The 17,500-nt window shown below is 39.1% G+C and overlaps 1 protein-coding gene across 10 annotated transcripts in view; it reads left to right on the forward strand.

The window, feature by feature from the left end:
- GTDC1 (glycosyltransferase like domain containing 1) overlaps nucleotides 1-17,500 on the forward strand; it is a 180,095-nt gene that overhangs the window by 146,580 nt on the left and 16,015 nt on the right. For all 10 annotated transcript variants that reach the window (XM_071561806.1, XM_071561805.1, XM_071561811.1 and 7 more), the window contains one exon: nucleotides 15,510-15,619. In XM_071561806.1, the coding sequence (XP_071417907.1) occupies nucleotides 15,510-15,619 (110 nt within the window). The remainder of the gene's footprint in view (nucleotides 1-15,509; nucleotides 15,620-17,500) is intronic.

The raw sequence follows: 17,500 nt of genomic DNA on the forward strand, positions 1-17,500 counted from the left end.
TGGAAGGAACCCCTTGGCTGGGCGCCGCAGCCAAAAATAAGCACTCTTTGCCTTATTAGAGGAGAAGCCATCGCGTGCCTTATTCAGGCATCAGCAGTTAAAAGCATCCCCTTCTTGGGCCTAGCACGAGGCTCTCCGTAAAGCAGACTAATTTTAGCCAAGTGTTGTAATGTGCAAGGGGGTTTTTGTGTGTAAAACATTGGCAGTGGGATCCTGCTTGTCTTCCAGCACGAAGCGCTCGCAGATATTGTCCTATACAATAATACTTAACGACCATTGTCTACCCTGATGATTTACATGTGGTTTTCATTTTGGGGGTGGGGGAAAATAAGTAGAAAAGGAGGAATTTTTTTTTTTTTATATTCTTGTGTTCCCCTTCACCTAACAAAAAACCCCTTTGGCTAAACTGTAAAAAAGAATCTCTGTGAAGTCGTGCTGTTGTTGCAGAAAACCTCTCTAAATGAAGTGGTGCTGACCTCATCGTGTTGGTGCGTTGCAGGGACCGCCAACACCCTAAATTACAGCCTTAGCCCAACACCTCTCCTAAGTCAACCCAACATAGGCCCTGCCCGCTTGGAACAGCATCAAAATCAGAAGTGCCATTCTCTAGCAGACACATTCTTGCTTTAAAGCGATGTTAAAATATCCTTGCATGAGAAGTGGTCCTCCAGTGCAATCCCTGCCCCTTCTCTCCATCCCCCTGACTGAAGCTGACTGAAGGATTGCAGTGTGCAAGCTCTGCTGACAACAGATAAATAACTGACAGTATTTTAGCAGAGTCACAAGGTTCTCCACAGAGTAATTTGTTTTCTCCTTTCTCACCAAGTCTCTCATGTTTTCTTATAAACATCTGTAGCAAGGCACTGCTAACAGAAATGACTTATGGCCGAGGATATGGATAAAAGGTGGTGATGGGTTTCTGAGCTGTGTTCTTGAAAGGGCCATGCCAAGGAATTACTCTTCCCTTTGTGCAAATGCGCTTTGCTGGAAATGGAGAGCAAAATTCTGGTGATCAATGGACAAACTTCCCACTTTTGATCAGAACTTTGGGGTATCCCTTCCATTACAAGGTGATAAAATGCCTGTTTAGAATCATAAATCCTTTAGGTTGGAAAATACCTTTAAGTTCATCGAGTCCAGCCATAGATGCATCATGTCCAACCACCCATATTGGACGTGTTGGAATGAGTCCAGAGAAGGCCATGAAGATGATTGAACATGTCAACTATGAGGAAGGACTGAGAGAATTGGGATTGTTCAACCTGGAGCAGAGAAAGCTTCACAAAGACCTCAGAGCCTCTTTAAAGTAGCCAAAGGGGCTACAAGGGAACTGGAGAGGGACTTTGGATGAGAGTGTGGAGTGACAGAACAAGGGGGAATGGCTTCACACTGGCAGAAGTGAAGGCTGGGTGGTATATTAGGAAAACATTCCTTAGTGTGAGGGTGGGGAGGCCCTGACAAAGGTTTCCCACAGAACCTGTGGCTGTTACATCCCTGGAAGAGTTCAAGGCCAGGTTGGACAGGGCTTGGAGCAACTTGTTCTACTGGAAGGTGTCCCTGCCTGTGGCAAAGGGGCGGAACAAGTTGGTTCTTTAAGGTGCTTCCAACACAAAGCATTCCATGATTCTATGATACTTGGTGAAGAGTGAGTATATTAGGATAATGACAATGATGTGTGGCACGATCCTCCTCTCCTCACCCCAAACTACACTACCAGCATTATACATCCATTGTTCCCTCTCACTGTCCCCAGCGAGGCCCCAGACATTTGCCAAACCTGTTTTTTGCTGTAATTGTGCTCTTTTTGCACATGAGCATGACAGTGCATGTGTGAAGCTGCAAATCTGTTGCACTCCCAGCCACAGTCATGTCATCCAGGTGGTGTGTATGTAATTATCTTATAAGATTGGTGGTTCTTTACTTTGCTTTTTCTTGAGGAAGACCTGTAGCATTGCTTTGAACTCAAGTCATTGACCCAAACCTTAAGTTTTTTCTTTTTCCCTGTGTGCTCTATGTCATCTCAGCAGTTAAACACTTGATAAGAGAAAGTTGTCAGAAATCAATTCTTCTTCCCCTAATTGCATGGGTGTGATAAAAAAATCACATGGGGAATCTGCAAGAATTTATACACACATGCAAACAAATAGCTGCTGTCAATTCACATGGAAGATCTGATAAAGCTGTTATCTTGTGTCATACCTACCAGTGTGTGACAAGAACATGGGGAAGGACATGGGGCAGGAGATACAGGAGCAGGAGAAACGGTGGTGGAAGTCACAAAGAGTAATTTCAGAAGAAAAAAACCCCAAATCTAGATTGCAACAATTATCTCAAGATTTCTGGTGTAAGGGAAACTGGTGTGTACAGAGATAGTGCTGTGCCCAATTGTCTGGTTTTAATGTAGAGTATCACAAAGAATTAAGAGAATGGAGAAAAGGTGGTGTTGTCATCATCATGTGTCCTACCAAGATGTGGCTGCCCATTCTGAGGACCTAATCCTCGTCACTCATGAGAGAGTCCTTGGAAAGGGCTTGTCCCAGATGGTGCAGTCAGGGTTGTGCCTTCTGTGATGGGGCAGCTTTTTGTCAGTGAGCTGAGCACAAGTCCTCTGCCAGCTGTGAAGGAGAGTAGCCTGAAAGAGATTTTTAACAGTATTTTGCATTTCTTTTATGCACATAATATATATAAAATCCAAGTATTAAATAGTAACTTGTTCATCTTTATCTTGGCAGCACAGTGCAGAATTTGTGTAGTTACTGTTTGAACTCAGAATTCAAAACTATTTCATGTAGAGACACTTGAGAATACAGTGACTCATGTTTTCTTCATGCTGTTGAATATTTTGGACCAAAGCTTATCCCATCGAGTCGCAGGTGGGACAAGACAGCAAAAGAGGAAGGAATAGGTGGTCCACCTAGAAATCACCTTTGAGTACTCAGAAGTGCCATTAGGATCAACAGGCATCCTCAACATTATGAACAACCTGCAGAGAACAAGTAGATGTGGTGAATAGATAAGACAGACTGAAAAAGTAGGCTTAAAATGCAAGTGTTTATACATCTTTAACTACAAGGTACCAGGCAGGGTAAAAAGCCCAAAGGATGTAAAATGACAATTTCAGAAGAGCTTTTTAGCGGTGTCTGAGAAAAGGGATCCAATACTCCCAAAGAAAACAGTGGTCATTGGGGCTGAGATACAGATGACATGAGGTGAATGAACCTGTGTCATGAATGTGTATGTGGATACATTTATGTAGAAGCTGACACCTGTCCTTGAACACTTAAAAATAGCCTAAATTCACATTCATGCAAGCTGGGGTTAAGTTTGAGAGCAGATACTAAGTTTTTTAGTCACAGAGTCATTTAGGTTGGAAAAGACCTCTTGAAGTTCATTGAATCGAACCAGTAACCCAGCACTGCCAAGTTCACCGCTAGTCCATGTCCCCAAGTGCCACATCCACACAGCTTTTAAATCCCTCCAGGGATGGTGACTCAACCAAATAAAAAATAAGAAAGGTAATGAAATAATCTGAGAAGTTCAACTTTAACTGGAAGGGCAACTTGGAAGCATCCATTCTTTGGGTTTTCATTCAGTGAAGTCTAACCTTGAAATGTCTTTCTGCAGCAGAGAGATTTGGGGCACTTAACCCCTTCACTGGAAGATGTGCTGTTCCTTGATCACTGTTTTTAAGAGCTTGTGGATATGTTCAGCCTTTAATGAAGGTGTGAAAGTTCTGCTATAGTGGATATCTCAGCATCAATTCATGCTTATAGCACATTTTCTCAAAGGGCTATAGACAGTTGATAGTCCAGAGGAGAAAACATCTCTAATTTTGGTAATGGCAAAAAAAAGATGCTTTGTATTGCCTTTGCATTCTTCAGCTGAAAAGCCAGATAGAATTTTGGGTAGTTTGGTTGTGTTTCTAGGGTAGGTAGAGCCTAAAGTAACTGTTCCAAGAGCAATAATTGGCTTTGAATCTGTTAGTATTTGAACAAGAGTAGCTGGGATCTGATCTTAGAGGAAGAGAAACTGAGGCAAGAAGTGAGATATCGTAAGAGAAAATGGTCACAAGCTGTGCCATGGGAAGTTTAGATTGGATGTTAGGGAAAATCTCTTCATGGAAAGGGTTGTCAAGCCCTGTCACAGGCTGTCCTGGGCAGTGGTGGAGTCATCATCCCTGGAGAGATTTAAAAGATATGTACACAAGGCACTTGGGGATGTGGGTTAGTGGTGGCCTTGGCAATACTGAGGGAATGGTTGGACTTGGTGACCATTGAGGGCTTTTCCGAGCTAAATGATTGTGTGATTCTCTGATCTTTTGGCATTCCAAGAAATTGTATGTTTGCCAATCATATCAAAAGATCCACAGAGGGCAGTGAGTGTGTTTAGGTTTGAGTGGTGTTTTTTCTCCTCTGGTTTCAGTTGCCTGGGCTCCTGATTAATCGTTGAAGGAGTTTGCTCCAGTGGCATCAGCAGCGAGTGAAAGGAGAGAGGAACTATCTTAGAAATACAAAGAGCTGAAATATTTTGTGATCTCTTCCCACTCAGATGTATCCTTCAAATTGCATTCCCTCAGTCGAGGGAAATAATTTCAGTTACCCTGGTCACAGTAGAAGCAGTCCTCTTTTTGAATGCCTTTTTTCATTAATGTAGATATGTTTCTGAGATGAGAGACAATGTTTCTTCTAATTATGGTTACATGTAGCTAATTTCCTTTTTTTAAAAGCTCAGTGTGAAAGGCAGTTTCCTTTAAAAAGGAGGGGGGGGGGTAAGAAAAAAGTGATACTGCTGATGTTCCTGTTGCCTTAGCAACAGATTTATTTATTAGGGTCTGAAATGACATGAGTTAATATACCACATACCTGCTGATCGGCAAACTCTCCTATTTCAGCTCCAGTTGACAATTAAGTCCTGGACAGCTACAGCCAGGGGTTAATGTTACTCATTAGGAGAACTAGGTCATTACTGGGATATCAAGGCACTTAAGGCAGCATGGATAAAATACAAAATTCAACATCTCAAGGAGTGAGGGGTTTTATGTTAATTAACCTTATTTTCCTTTCATTAAAAAAAATCTTTCATATATGCATATGACAGTGGATCAATTAATTGGGAAAGGGGGAAAAAAAAGAAGGAAGCTGTAGTTTACTTTCCTCTCCTGGTTGTCTTCATTTCCTTTGGAAGGGTTTCATTATTTTATGGAAAATTCTTATGTCTATATGATGAGTAAAAAGGGTATTAAAATTAAGAAGGGAATCATCATGGAAATCAGCTTTACCACAAGGGAATGAGCAAATAAAAGCCTTGGAAATGAAAATAAATAAGCTTTGCTAATACCTCACCTAAGGAGCAGAATATAAGCCCATCAGAGCTTGGAGATATTTAGAGGTACTTCTTTGCTTCTTTATTAAGCAGTTACATAGTTATTTGACCTTCAGAAACTGAAACTTTAGAGAACTAATTGAAGTTGTTGGCAAATATTCTATTTACAGGAAGCTGATCGGTGGTGTAGCCAACAGTAACTCCTGTAGTTAGCAACTGGCTTCTGATTTCCAGGAAAATTAAATATATTCTCTGAAAGTTTTATTAAGATATCTGAGTGGGAGTTTTAACTTGATAAGTCATAAGTGATTTAATAAAGCTCTCCTGAAAGCCTTTATTTACTAACTTTTAGCAGACTTCATTCTGATACTGGAGAGCTTAATAGGCTGAAAAAGAATCACATTAAAATGAACCTTTTTTTTTTTTTACTTACTGCTTCCCCAAATACACTTGGTTCTTTCACTTCTACTAAGCACTCTACTTTCTTTTCTATATTTAAGCTCTGTGGCCCAATTCTGCTTCTTATTGTGCTTCGACCAATTTGGTGTAGAACCTTTTTCCATTCCTGTCAAGTCAAGATTGAAGCAGCATCTTACCTGGGCAGGGGAGTTGGAATGAGATGAGCTTTAAGGTCCATTCCAGTCCAAGCCATTCCATGAGTCTGTGATGCTGTGATTCCCTCTGAACTATTGAGATGCTTACATAGCAGCCACTTTAATGCCATCCTCTGGAGCCTGGTGTAAAAAATGCTTGAGCCACGACTGAAAAATTGATTTTGAGTTAATGTCAGACTACAACTGCATCACCTGAACATTTGAAGATTATTTAAGTTTGGAACAGATGCATCCCAGTTTGCCTTAACAGTTCCAGTAAGCTTGGCTCTTCCTTTTCCCATGGTGGTAAGCTCATTTTATGGAGTCTTTTCTCCTCTTTGAAACCCAAGTCTTTGAGCAGAAACACATGTGAACTGTTGGGATTAAGGAGTCTTCTCAAGGCTCTTCCACCTATGGCTATCAAAGAAATCCTTTTCCATGCCTTTCACCTTAATCTGGTTTTGGCCTTTTAAACCTCTTGCTTCTGTCTTTGCCAGACTCAGTTCCCTGGGCATCTCCTTACACATAGTCTTGCAGCAAATTTTCGTCTCTTCTGTAGTTCCCCAGGCTTTCTCTGAGTGAGTCGTTTCACTCCCTCTGTCTGCGGGGGATTTTTTACAACACACACTGGTCCCTGCTTTATCCTAAGCCCCCTTGTCCAACCTGTGTTGTCCTCCTGGTTGCTTACACTGGTTTCCTGTTTTTCCTCATAGGAACTGGCCTTGTGTTGTATCTTTTCCCCATCTCTTTTACTTCTACACTCATTTATTTCTCTCTTTCTTTGCCATGCTATTCTTTCATAGCTGATCATATTGACCAAATCTTATTTGTCCCCTTTGCCTTTTTTTCTGGTTCATATCTAAGAGTTTTAATCAAACTAGAAAATCACACATTACCAGTACAGCTTTCTGCCTTTTCAATCCATCTCTTAAAGTGTTTTATTTTCCTTGCTAAATCTTCCTTTTCCTGGTTTATTTACTTATTTTCAATGCGTATGAACCAGTTATTTAATCTGCAAAGTGTAGTCGTTCTGAGTGCAGCAGATGAGTCATTGAAAGTGAAGACTGGAGCCATGTTCTTAGTTCAGATATTAGATCCTGTCTGGGTTTTGGCAGCCTGACCTGCAGCAGTAGGGCTTCCCTGCTCAGCTTTACCCTTAGGTGTGCCCAAAACATGGGCATTGTTCAGTGATCAGGCACAAATTCAGAAGCCTGGCTACATTTTTAGAAAGATATCCAATACATGGAACAAAAAGTGTCTCTTGGACTGCAAACAAAATACATTCAAATATTCAGTTATTGAAAACAAAAAGATGTTCAAATACTTAAAACAGAGGCTTATTTAAAAATTAGTTTATCAAGATATTGTTTGCAGTTTAACAAGGTAGTATTGTGTTTGGGTTTTTTTTAATCTTGTTCTTGGATGTTCTGGAAAACTTTGGGCAGAACTTTTCTAGATTATAGTCCAAGATAAGCCTTAGTTTTGGGAAACATCATAAGCAAGGACAGAAGAGGTTTTGTAATACAAAGTCTCCGGCAAACTTAGCAGATGGTGCCACCAGCCCCCATTGTAATTCACAGCACCCCAGACCAAAGTATGGGAATAACCTTCAAGGGACAAAAATCAAGTATTTGATAAGAAAGTGATCTAATATTCCTCCTTATTTTCACCAGTAATGGGAGGGTTATGTTTCTTCCTTCAAAGCTCTTTTTAATTAGTTTTCTCTTCTTACACCACCCATATCTCATTCCCTTCTCTTCCCTGTTCTCCTTTTCTCCTTATTTTCACCCTTTTTTTCCCCCTCCCTGTGTCCTCTAATCACTGTTTTTTCTCAGCTGTTTGTGCAAAACCTGACTCAATTCAGTGAGCTGATTCCTCATTCTGAAAGCAGTGAGATTTGGAGTTACTTTTACCTTGTTGAATAATGAGTTTCAAGCCTTGGTCTTGGTGCCAAGAAAGTTCCTGGTTGGGAGCTGTTGGGAGCTGTTATAAGGATGTTTTCTCAGATACTTGAGCTAATTCCTCTTGGGGTATTACTTTGCGAAGGCCAGGACTTAGTTTTTGATCCAGGAAAGGTATCTGGTGGAGTGTTAAGTAGTTGTAGCTTGATATGAATCCACCATGGAATCAGAGAGGAGCCACTTGTAAGGTGGGATCACTATTCCCAGGTAAATCTGTAGTAATGTAGATTTTATGAAGTAGTTTGTATATAACTTTATATTTGTATACAGCTCCTCCTGTTCTTTAAAGGAGCCACTTGACTACATGGTTATCTACTTATTATCCTATTCATAACCATTTATTATTACTATTACATGATTTTTTTTGTAGCATTTTATAGTTGAATTACAATAGGATATGTTGTGTATGGCTGTCAGGGTCACTCAGATATTTTATCTGCTCCCAACAACAGGAAACCTTTCCCTGTATTACCTTTGAAACAGTAAAGTTAGTTTGTTTTTTTTTTTAATAAATTATTTGAAGATAGTCCATAGCAGTTCCTGGGTTTTATTGCAAATTCAAATAAAATATTTCTGGTTTTTTTTAAAATCTGAATCTTTTGCTTTGGAACAGCCAGGCTGGCTGAGTTGGAGAAAAAGAAATTAAAGGCATTATTGATTTTTACACCAAGGTAACCGAGACCAAACACCAGTCTTTGTCTTCAAAGGTTAATCTCCCTTTAGGAAATAAGCAGGAGGCTCCGTGACTGATGCTGATCCTGAGCTTTCTTTGGTTAGAGAACGTGCAATATTTTATTTTGAGTTTTTTCTTCATGAGTTGTGAAGGGAAAAGAAGAATCTAAACAATAAACTCCCAAGGTTCTTTTTTTCCCCCTCTTTTTTATGAATCTCTTGTAGATAACACAAGATAGGAGAAAATGCTTTTCCAGCGTAAAGCAAAAGGCCACCCATTTTTCTCAGGCCAGCAATTTGAACAAATCAGAGGGTAAAATACACACTCCTCACTGTAAATACGTCATGGGCTTTAATAGAAAATAAAACACTGTATTTGCCAGTGATGCTTGGCTGCTTTTTGCCTCTCCAGTGCCATTTTTTAATTCCTTGGCTTGTGGAGGTGTTCTGCAAGCACAGGCAAGGGTTGGGACCTTTTTTGCTTGTAGGACCTCCAATTGCCAGCTGAGATTTATTCTGTAGGGTCCTTTTTCATGCAAAACCATTTTCTTCTTCTTGACTCCATTTTCTGTGAACTGAGGGGGTATTAGATATTGTGGTAACTTTTGATGCTGATGATGCCAGACAATGTTTAGAGGCACAATTACAGCAAAGACATTTTATAAAGCAGATCAGCTGAAAAAGAAAACTCACTGGACTTAACTACATATTTACAGTCTACCTCTACCTCATCTTGGAAATGTAAAAAGAGGGGAAAATACTGTGATAAACTGAATAAACCAAAAGTAATTAACTTTTCCTTCATGTTTGCATTTTCATAGTTATTTCTTTTTGCCTTGTTTCTTTTCTAATACCTCTTTCGTGGCAGTAATAGTTTCTCTTTTGCAGTTATCATGAGCATTGTTACCAGAAATTTGGTATAGAATTTTAATTTTTTTTTATCTGCTCTGTTTCCCCCCCCCCTCCAGTCTTAACATGGAAAAATGTATATTAAAGTAATTTGATTTAGGAAAGTCTTCTGTGAAAATAATTGCTAGAACGTATTTTATGTGATATATTGAGTAGGCTTGTAACATGAGTCCTCTTACTTTAAGAAGAATATTATTCTCCTAAAGTATTTACTGACTCTGATTCTCACCATATTTCTGTAAATGAAAGCTCCTCTAAGACCATATCTTGCAGATGGGGAAACCTGGGCAGAGCTGTCTCATGGGAAATCAGTGTCAGGAAAAGATCAGAATTCTGCAATTCTCTGTTTTGAAGGCTACGTTTATTTTTTGTGACTACACTGCTACTTTCTAACATTGTTGGATTATAATAAACCTATATTCAGATTTTTCTAAGCTCAAGATTTAATGTGAAATATCAAAGTGTAATACAGTAAGTAGTATAATGCAGTGAAAAAATCCCTGATGTGGTTCTTTAGGTTGGATTTGGCCTGAATTGGAGCCTTGTTTGTAGTTCTGTAGGGTGTTCATGCAAAAATTGCACCATTTATTGGTGTGCTACTGTTGGCTTCTTGAGAATGCCCTGAAAGATTTAGGGTACAGGAGACTGATGTCATACGACCCCCCTTATCAGCCTGTGACCTCCTCATCACCCTCCCCACAGCCATACCAGGTCAGTCCAAACAGGAAAGAATCTCAAGTTCCTGCTGTTACCACCTCGACCAAGAATGTTCCTGGGGCAAAGGCACCTTCCAGCTCCTGGCAGAGACTTCCCTTGCCTTTATTTGCCTTCATTCTTTCAGATATGTGATCTCTGATACGAGTTTTTGCAGATTTTCTGCCTGTTCCTCCAGGTGCTCTTGCTCTCCATCCTCTCTGTGCTGTGATTCCCTGCTCCTGCCACTGTATGCCTTTGCTTGCTTCATTCTCTTCAGTCTTCTCTAATTACCTTCTTTGCTTTCTATTTTATATCTTTAGTGGGTTTTTCTGACCTTTTCTCTACCACAGATAACACTCTCAAATATTTTCTACATCTTGTCCCTGTCTCCAAGTCTGCTTCTTCTGTATTCTTTCATTTTCCCAGTCCCATACCTTTTCCCTTTTCTGTTTACCCTGTATTTATCCTTTTCCTCTCTGGGTTTGGATATACCATAATTTTTTAAATTTCTGTGTGAATATATGGATTTTTTGATTATTTTTTTCTCTTCTTATGATTCTCCTCCCTTTTACTTTGCTTTGCCCATCTCCTTTGCCCTGTTTGTGCCAAATTCACACCTTACTATTCCACTTCCCCAAAAGCAAAGGACCACTGTCATCTATGTCAACGTCTGTGTCTTAGAAACATCATTTCCTTCACTTCTAATTATTGATTCTGTGCTCATGAATTTCCCCAGCCCCATCCTGCCCCTCATACCTTCCCTGTACTCCACTGCAGCTGTGCCTTTCCATGGCTGATGTTCTCTGTCCCCTTCTCTTCTCCTTGGATGTCTCTTGGCTCACCATTCTGATCTCCATAACTGCTGCCCAACCTCATCAAATAATGAGTGATACTTCAGTGGTCTATTTTATCACCTATCTTCTAACTATCATTGTAGGCAGGCTGAAATAATTTTTTGGCTCTTGCTATGCGTCCTAAAAAATTTAAAAATTCAAATGGTACTGCAACTCTGAAGTTTTTATGCCTTTTCCCACCTTTGCCCATCGGACATTCAGGTGATTTTATGAAATGAGGAGGCAGAAGGAGATGCACTCAGTGTGATATGCCTGTATTTAAGGCACTGTACAACATGAAATATTGCTGCGTGCCCTCACAATTTGGGATTCTCTCCTGCTGAAAATCTCCCGTGCTAAATGTCCTAAGAAGATTAAGATCAACCCTTTAATATTGCTTTTAGCTGAGCTTATTTGTAACCCTTTCAGAATATGCAGAACCTTAACAGTGGGACTTGGTGGTCTTAAAGGTCTTTTCCAACCTAAAGATTCTGTGATTCTAAGAGACATCATGACAGGGCTGTTGCTTTCACAAGCATCACATACTATATATGTAGTACTTAGTATTTTCTGGTTTTCCTTGCTGATTAAATGCATTAACCCCTTTTCTTTTAATATATGTTTTAATATATGCTTTTAATAGACTATGTTTATTTTATCCTCTGAGCAAGTCTTGCCTCTTTTCCACAAGTCTTCTACTTCCCAGTTGCATTTCTAGATGTGCCTTCTTCCAAATCCTAAATAACTACGTTTATCACCATGTAGGATAAGTTTACATATACTTAAAAATTTAAACTAAAGTCAGAGAAGACCATATGGGTCTCTTACTGAATTTCACCCAAAATCAGGAGATGAATATGGATTGAATAATGTAAAGGGCCAAATTCTGCTAATTTTTTTTTACTTTTTTTTTCTTGTTTATCCCTATCACTGGGTATCTTGCATCCCCAGGGAATAACTCCAGTGTAGCTGGTCTCCATGTACTCTCCTTCCAGTCCCAGAAATGGATAAGGCTTGAGGGCTCAGGCTGAATTACCCAAATCCTTGAAGAGCAGAAGGGTGTTTTGTAGCCTGTTGCCATTGATTGTATAGAGGAGCATCATTGTAGTGCTATGAAGTTGCTTTTCAAAGTCATTTTAGGCTGAAAAGAGGGATGTCAAGTTATCAATTAATCCTGACAGCATCCTTCTGTGGTGAAGAAATAATATTGTCACACCCATTTTATGAACAGAAAACCTAAGGCAGAGATAATGGAGGCTCAGTAGTGGTGCTGCTGCTCCCACCATCCTCCCATTCTGAATTCAAGAACACTCTTAAAAGTTTTGTTTCAGATTAGAAAGGGAAGTCACTAAACCAGGTGAACCTTGGGCCACATCCCCCTGCCTGAATCACTAAATCTCAGACAGACTTCAGATATCTCTCTTAAATATGGGTTAGACTCAAAAAAATCCTGGATAAAAAAATGTAACATGCAGTATCTAAACCTGGAGATTGAATGTCTCTAAGGCAGGGCTCTCAAATCTGAGCATAGGTGTGGTGTCTGTGTCTGTTTTGGGGGTTTACAGCTGGAGTTTGGTCGTTCTGGTGTTTTCATGTTCTTACGATAAAATTTAGAGCATCTTCATGCCATACTCAGTTCTTATTTTTCCTTTACCAGATGCATATCAAATCAAGTGAAAATACAAAAGCATCTCAAATACCTCAACTAAACAACAAAGCCAGACCCTGGAGTCACATTAGCTTGCATTTTCCCTAAACATAATATCTTAAAAGAAAAGTTTGCATTTTAGTATCAGGCTTTTATACTGTTTTGCAGTTCTTCTTCAGGAAATGGACTATATATAATTAATACTGTTTAATAAAGCTCAAAAATGCAACAGATGCAGCCAAAAGTGCACATCATTTTGAGCAGATCTTTACAGAACAGACATTCCATATTGTGTTCATCTTTTTCCACGATCACTGCTATGGCAATCTGGTGTGTTTAGCAGTTGTTGCTGAGTAAGGCAGACTGGATTGTATATGATTTTCTCCATGTCAGCCAAGAAGCAGAGCTCTCTTCTTTTTGATGCAGCAAAGAGGTGGTCTTGTACTATTTATTGCTTTCTACCAGGAGCAGCTAATACCTGTAGTAACCTGGAAGAATAATTACACACTGCAGTCTATATGTGCATGGACCAGAAGCTTTCTGGAGGTCTTAACTGCAAATAAAGGAGTTGTGGTGTGGAGAAGTCACAGGAACCGGTAAATCAAATCAGATGAGCTCCCAAATAGAAAAGCTATAATATTCATAAAATATATATCATTAAAATCTGTGACTATCACCTAAAAGTGAAATATTTTATACAGGGATATGGAAAGAGGTTCACCTACAGCAGAAAATCCGTAAGAGAGGCTCCAGTGCAGAGGAAATGTTTCCCCTTTCAGCATTCCTTCTGGGTGCCAAATTTTCCTTCTGTTCTTCCCCACCTATTAAACAAAGCTGCAACTTCCAATTCCTATCAGTTTTCCTAAATATGTGCAGCTTATGTGGCTTCGCCGAGCTGTAAGGCTCCGTGTTCTCCTGCCAGCTCCTTGACAATGTGGCTCCAACAGCATCCTCCACTTTTGGCTGCCTCTGGGACCCCTGGTCTCTTCTGGAAAGCGAGAGGGAAAGCATATCCTTTGCTGGAAGGACTTTTTGTGACTGTGAAGCTGATAGCGGGGCTGTGAAGAGCTTGGAAAGATCCCTGTCAGCGTCGTGGCTGTGGAGTCTGCCGGCTCAGGGATGCGTCGGTCCATTGGGATGAGCGGATACAGGGTGGGCTCACAGCATCACTGATAAAGCCCCCACAAAGTCTGCCTTTGGGAAACTGAGGCTAAGGGGAAACTTAATGATGAATTGCACAGACTCCCAGCACCCAGGCTATTTTCCTTGCAAGCATTTGCAATAGAGATTTTCATTTCCAGCCAAATCTGAATCCTGTGTCCCATGAGCTGGGCATTCGGAGGGAACTAAGTATTGGCAACATATTTCTGCACATAAGTTACCTACCAGAAACAGGTGGCTGTTTTATGAGTGAGGATGCAGCAAACTAACAGGCAAAGATCTGGGATCTTTGCAAGTGGGAGAAATCCACTCTCCAAGTCAGTGCTTTATCCACTTTGGTTACTGGAACTGCCGTGAAAGCTCCTGGTTCACAGATGTGAATCAAATTACGAAGCTTATGCAGTTGCATTCCTCCTTATTATTGGGAACAAAACAAATCTGGGGGATGGAGGACTTCTTAAAGTGATTATTGTCTGGTTTTATTTTAAGAAAATTCTGAAAACTCCCCAATTCCTAAAGGTTTCTCAGCCTAGGGAAGTCACATTAATTATAAGATTAATTTATTTTAATTCCCTAAACCAAAAATATTGACTGAATGAGAAATTAACACGTGTAGAGCTGCAGATGTCATTCAGCTTCAGATTTCCTGAATGATGTAATTATTAATCTTTTATATAGCAGAGTGACAGACCTGCAGATTCATTCTACAAGATTACTCTGTGAAGAAAGACACCAGGACAGCTGAGCTATAGATTTTGCCTTAATACAGGAAGGAAAAAGGTGGAATTTTCCAAATAATAAATAAAACCAAAATATTTTAAAAGGCATATGGTGCACATCTGTCTGAAATACAATAATTTAAAGCAGCGTAATTAATGCAAGATATAATATTCACCTTAGAGCGGGGAAATTATCTCATTTCTTTTTTAATATAAGTTACAGAATTTGGAAATTTAGGTCGTTTGTGATACCTTTTGAACCTTTCATGTCATGCTAGTAAAGGAGACAGATTACAAAATTAGGGGCTTAATTTATTTTTAGATAAACCTGAATTGTGTTTCATGTTACTGAGTTTCATGCCCATACAAACTTTTAATAATATCTTCAGCTGAAATTATAAATAAGTACAAGTTTCTTGTATTCCATTTTGATTCCTAGTTAACTCCTTAAAAATCTAAAGGTAGAAAATGCCTTGTGGTAGTTTATTCCTTTCTTTACCTAAAGCACTGAATGGTTTGGAAGCTTTTCATGAGTATAGCATGAATTTCTAAACTTCCAGTTTGGGAAATCCTGTGTGTGTAGGAAAAGTTTTTGATTAACCTGATTCTCCTGGAAAAAGGGGTGAACTGTAATGGTAGTCATATATACATATTTTTGACAGGCAAAAATAAATTGTTTTTCTTCTTACCCAATTTTTTTAAATGCTTTTGCCTTCAGCTGGGTGAGATATTACTCAATCTTTCTCACTTTCAGACTTGGTATTTTGAAGAGTGAAGGAATCAATTTAAGACAGGGAAGAAAGAAAAGAATTTGACAAAACTGAGTTGTGATCCTTTTTGAGGAAAATATTCAACCATTCAGTGTAAGCAAAAAAAAAGAGGGAAATTATGCTGAGGACATTTAGTCCCCAAAAGTACAATTTAAAAGAAATATGAACAGGAAAACCCCAGTTCCACAAGTACAAGATATTGAGATAAGTTCTTTTTGTTTTAAGGGAACATGACAAAGACCCTGAAACTTTCTTTAAAGTCCTGATGAAGCTGAAAGAGAAAGATCTGCCTTTCCATGTGTCTGTCCTCGGAGAGTCTTTCAGTGAAATTCCAGGTACCTTTCTGTTTTTTTTTACTATAAAGTTGCCATAAAATAGATAATTCCATAAGTAGCTTTTATGTATGTGTTTTCTTATCTAGAATGTTTTAAATCTTCCTCACTCTAAAACTAAATAATATTGATAAGTTGTAAAATTAAAATTATTAAATGTGGTAAGCATTTTTTATTTTACTTGTCAGACCAAGACTTTATTTATGACTTGTTGTTCAGTAAAACTTCTATATTTATTTAAATAGAGAGATAGGTGTGAGTGATTGGATGGTTTGTATAGGAAACAAAATCTTTTGGGTTAAGGTCACTCATCTGAAATCCAGACTGAGATTTTAGCAGGTGAAAACACTTAGTTCCCTTTCAAATATAAGGTTAAGTACTGCTGTGGAGAGCTTCTGGTTTGTATCTGGCACAAAAGTGGTCATTAATCTTCAATATTTTTATACCATTCTTCTGCACACTCCTTCCATTTCTTGGCTTCTGGGAGCCACCACTCTATGAACAGTTTCACCTGTCTGGAAAATAAATAAATTTTATTCAAGCACACAGCTTTGTGCCTGAGATGTTGTGACAATAAAGAGAATAATCAAATCCTGTACTGGTTGCACTTGTAATAAATTAAACCTTTAAAAAATGTACATTAATGACAAGTGAGTGTCAAAATATCCAATGTTTTAGCTTGTATGTGTTTTCCAATGTGTAGACTTGCATCTCTCTGCCTCGTCAGTCTGTAAAAATAGACTGGGGATTAGTTTATTTGTCAGGTCTGTCATATCTGTTGCCTGCTGGACTGGTGATATTTCAATTGGTTTAGTTTTGATTTTGCTGTTTTTAAGACACCAAGAAACTGATCTGATCCAAATAACTTTTGGGTCCCCAACTGTGGCACAGCTGGATTGGAAAAAGAGGGAATAATTCGGTAGCAGGAAATTCTTTGTGTTTTCTGTCCACTTCCTTTTTATACAGTTTTCTGAAAGCCTGTTCTTTTAGGCAAGTCTTATCACAGATCCCAAGGCAACGTTGCTTTCCAGACTGAGCACACCAGATTTCTTAGAAGGAGAAATTTCTAAGGAATATGTGACAGATAGGAATATACGATGGTGCGCTGCGGGAACAGATTCTATTGACACTCATTTTGGATGTTGTTACATATCTCATTTGTGGCTTCAGTACTTATGAATAATGTAGATCATCCTAAATTTATGCCAGTATATCAAATCTATATGCCGCACCTCTTGTCTTGTCAATTCATTCATCCTTGAGTATAAATAGAGTCTATAGAAGGGGCAACATGGTGAAATGTGTCTCATCACCATGTATCTGGTAGGGCCATAGTCATACAAATGACATATGCAGGTCATTGCTAACAAGCACCAATAAAACCTGTTGCACATACTTTATTGAAAAATCTATTTAGGGTTTTTTTGCAGTGTTTTTTGTTTAATGAATTGTTGGCACTGTGTTTCCTCTCCCCCCAAGTATGGGACCAAATTCTCTCAGTATTGTAGATGTCACGTTTGCGGCCATTGGTAACAGAAAAAGTGGGTAACATATTTCATAATTTGTTAATCATTTGAAACACCCATTCTTCAGTAGTTTTCTAGTTTGAAATACACAGCAAATATCCAGTAGGAAGTTAGGAAATCTGTGATTTTCCATGTCACTAAAACTTGTGTTTAGGCTCTAAAGGAATCGAGGTACAATGTAAGGCTTCAGACAGGTGTGCTTTGGAGGGGACAATTCCTCCCCTGGGGAAGGGAGCGAATAATCCATGACTGCCTCTTGTTTGGGATTTGTCAGTGGTGAGGAGTTAAGTCTGGCAATATCCCAACAATAACCAGAAGTTGCTCCTCATGAGTAGAGTTGTGTCGATTTCATCTTTGA

This window comes from Pithys albifrons, chromosome 8, assembly GCF_047495875.1.
Source record: "Pithys albifrons albifrons isolate INPA30051 chromosome 8, PitAlb_v1, whole genome shotgun sequence".
Taxonomy (NCBI): Eukaryota; Metazoa; Chordata; class Aves; order Passeriformes; family Thamnophilidae; genus Pithys; species Pithys albifrons.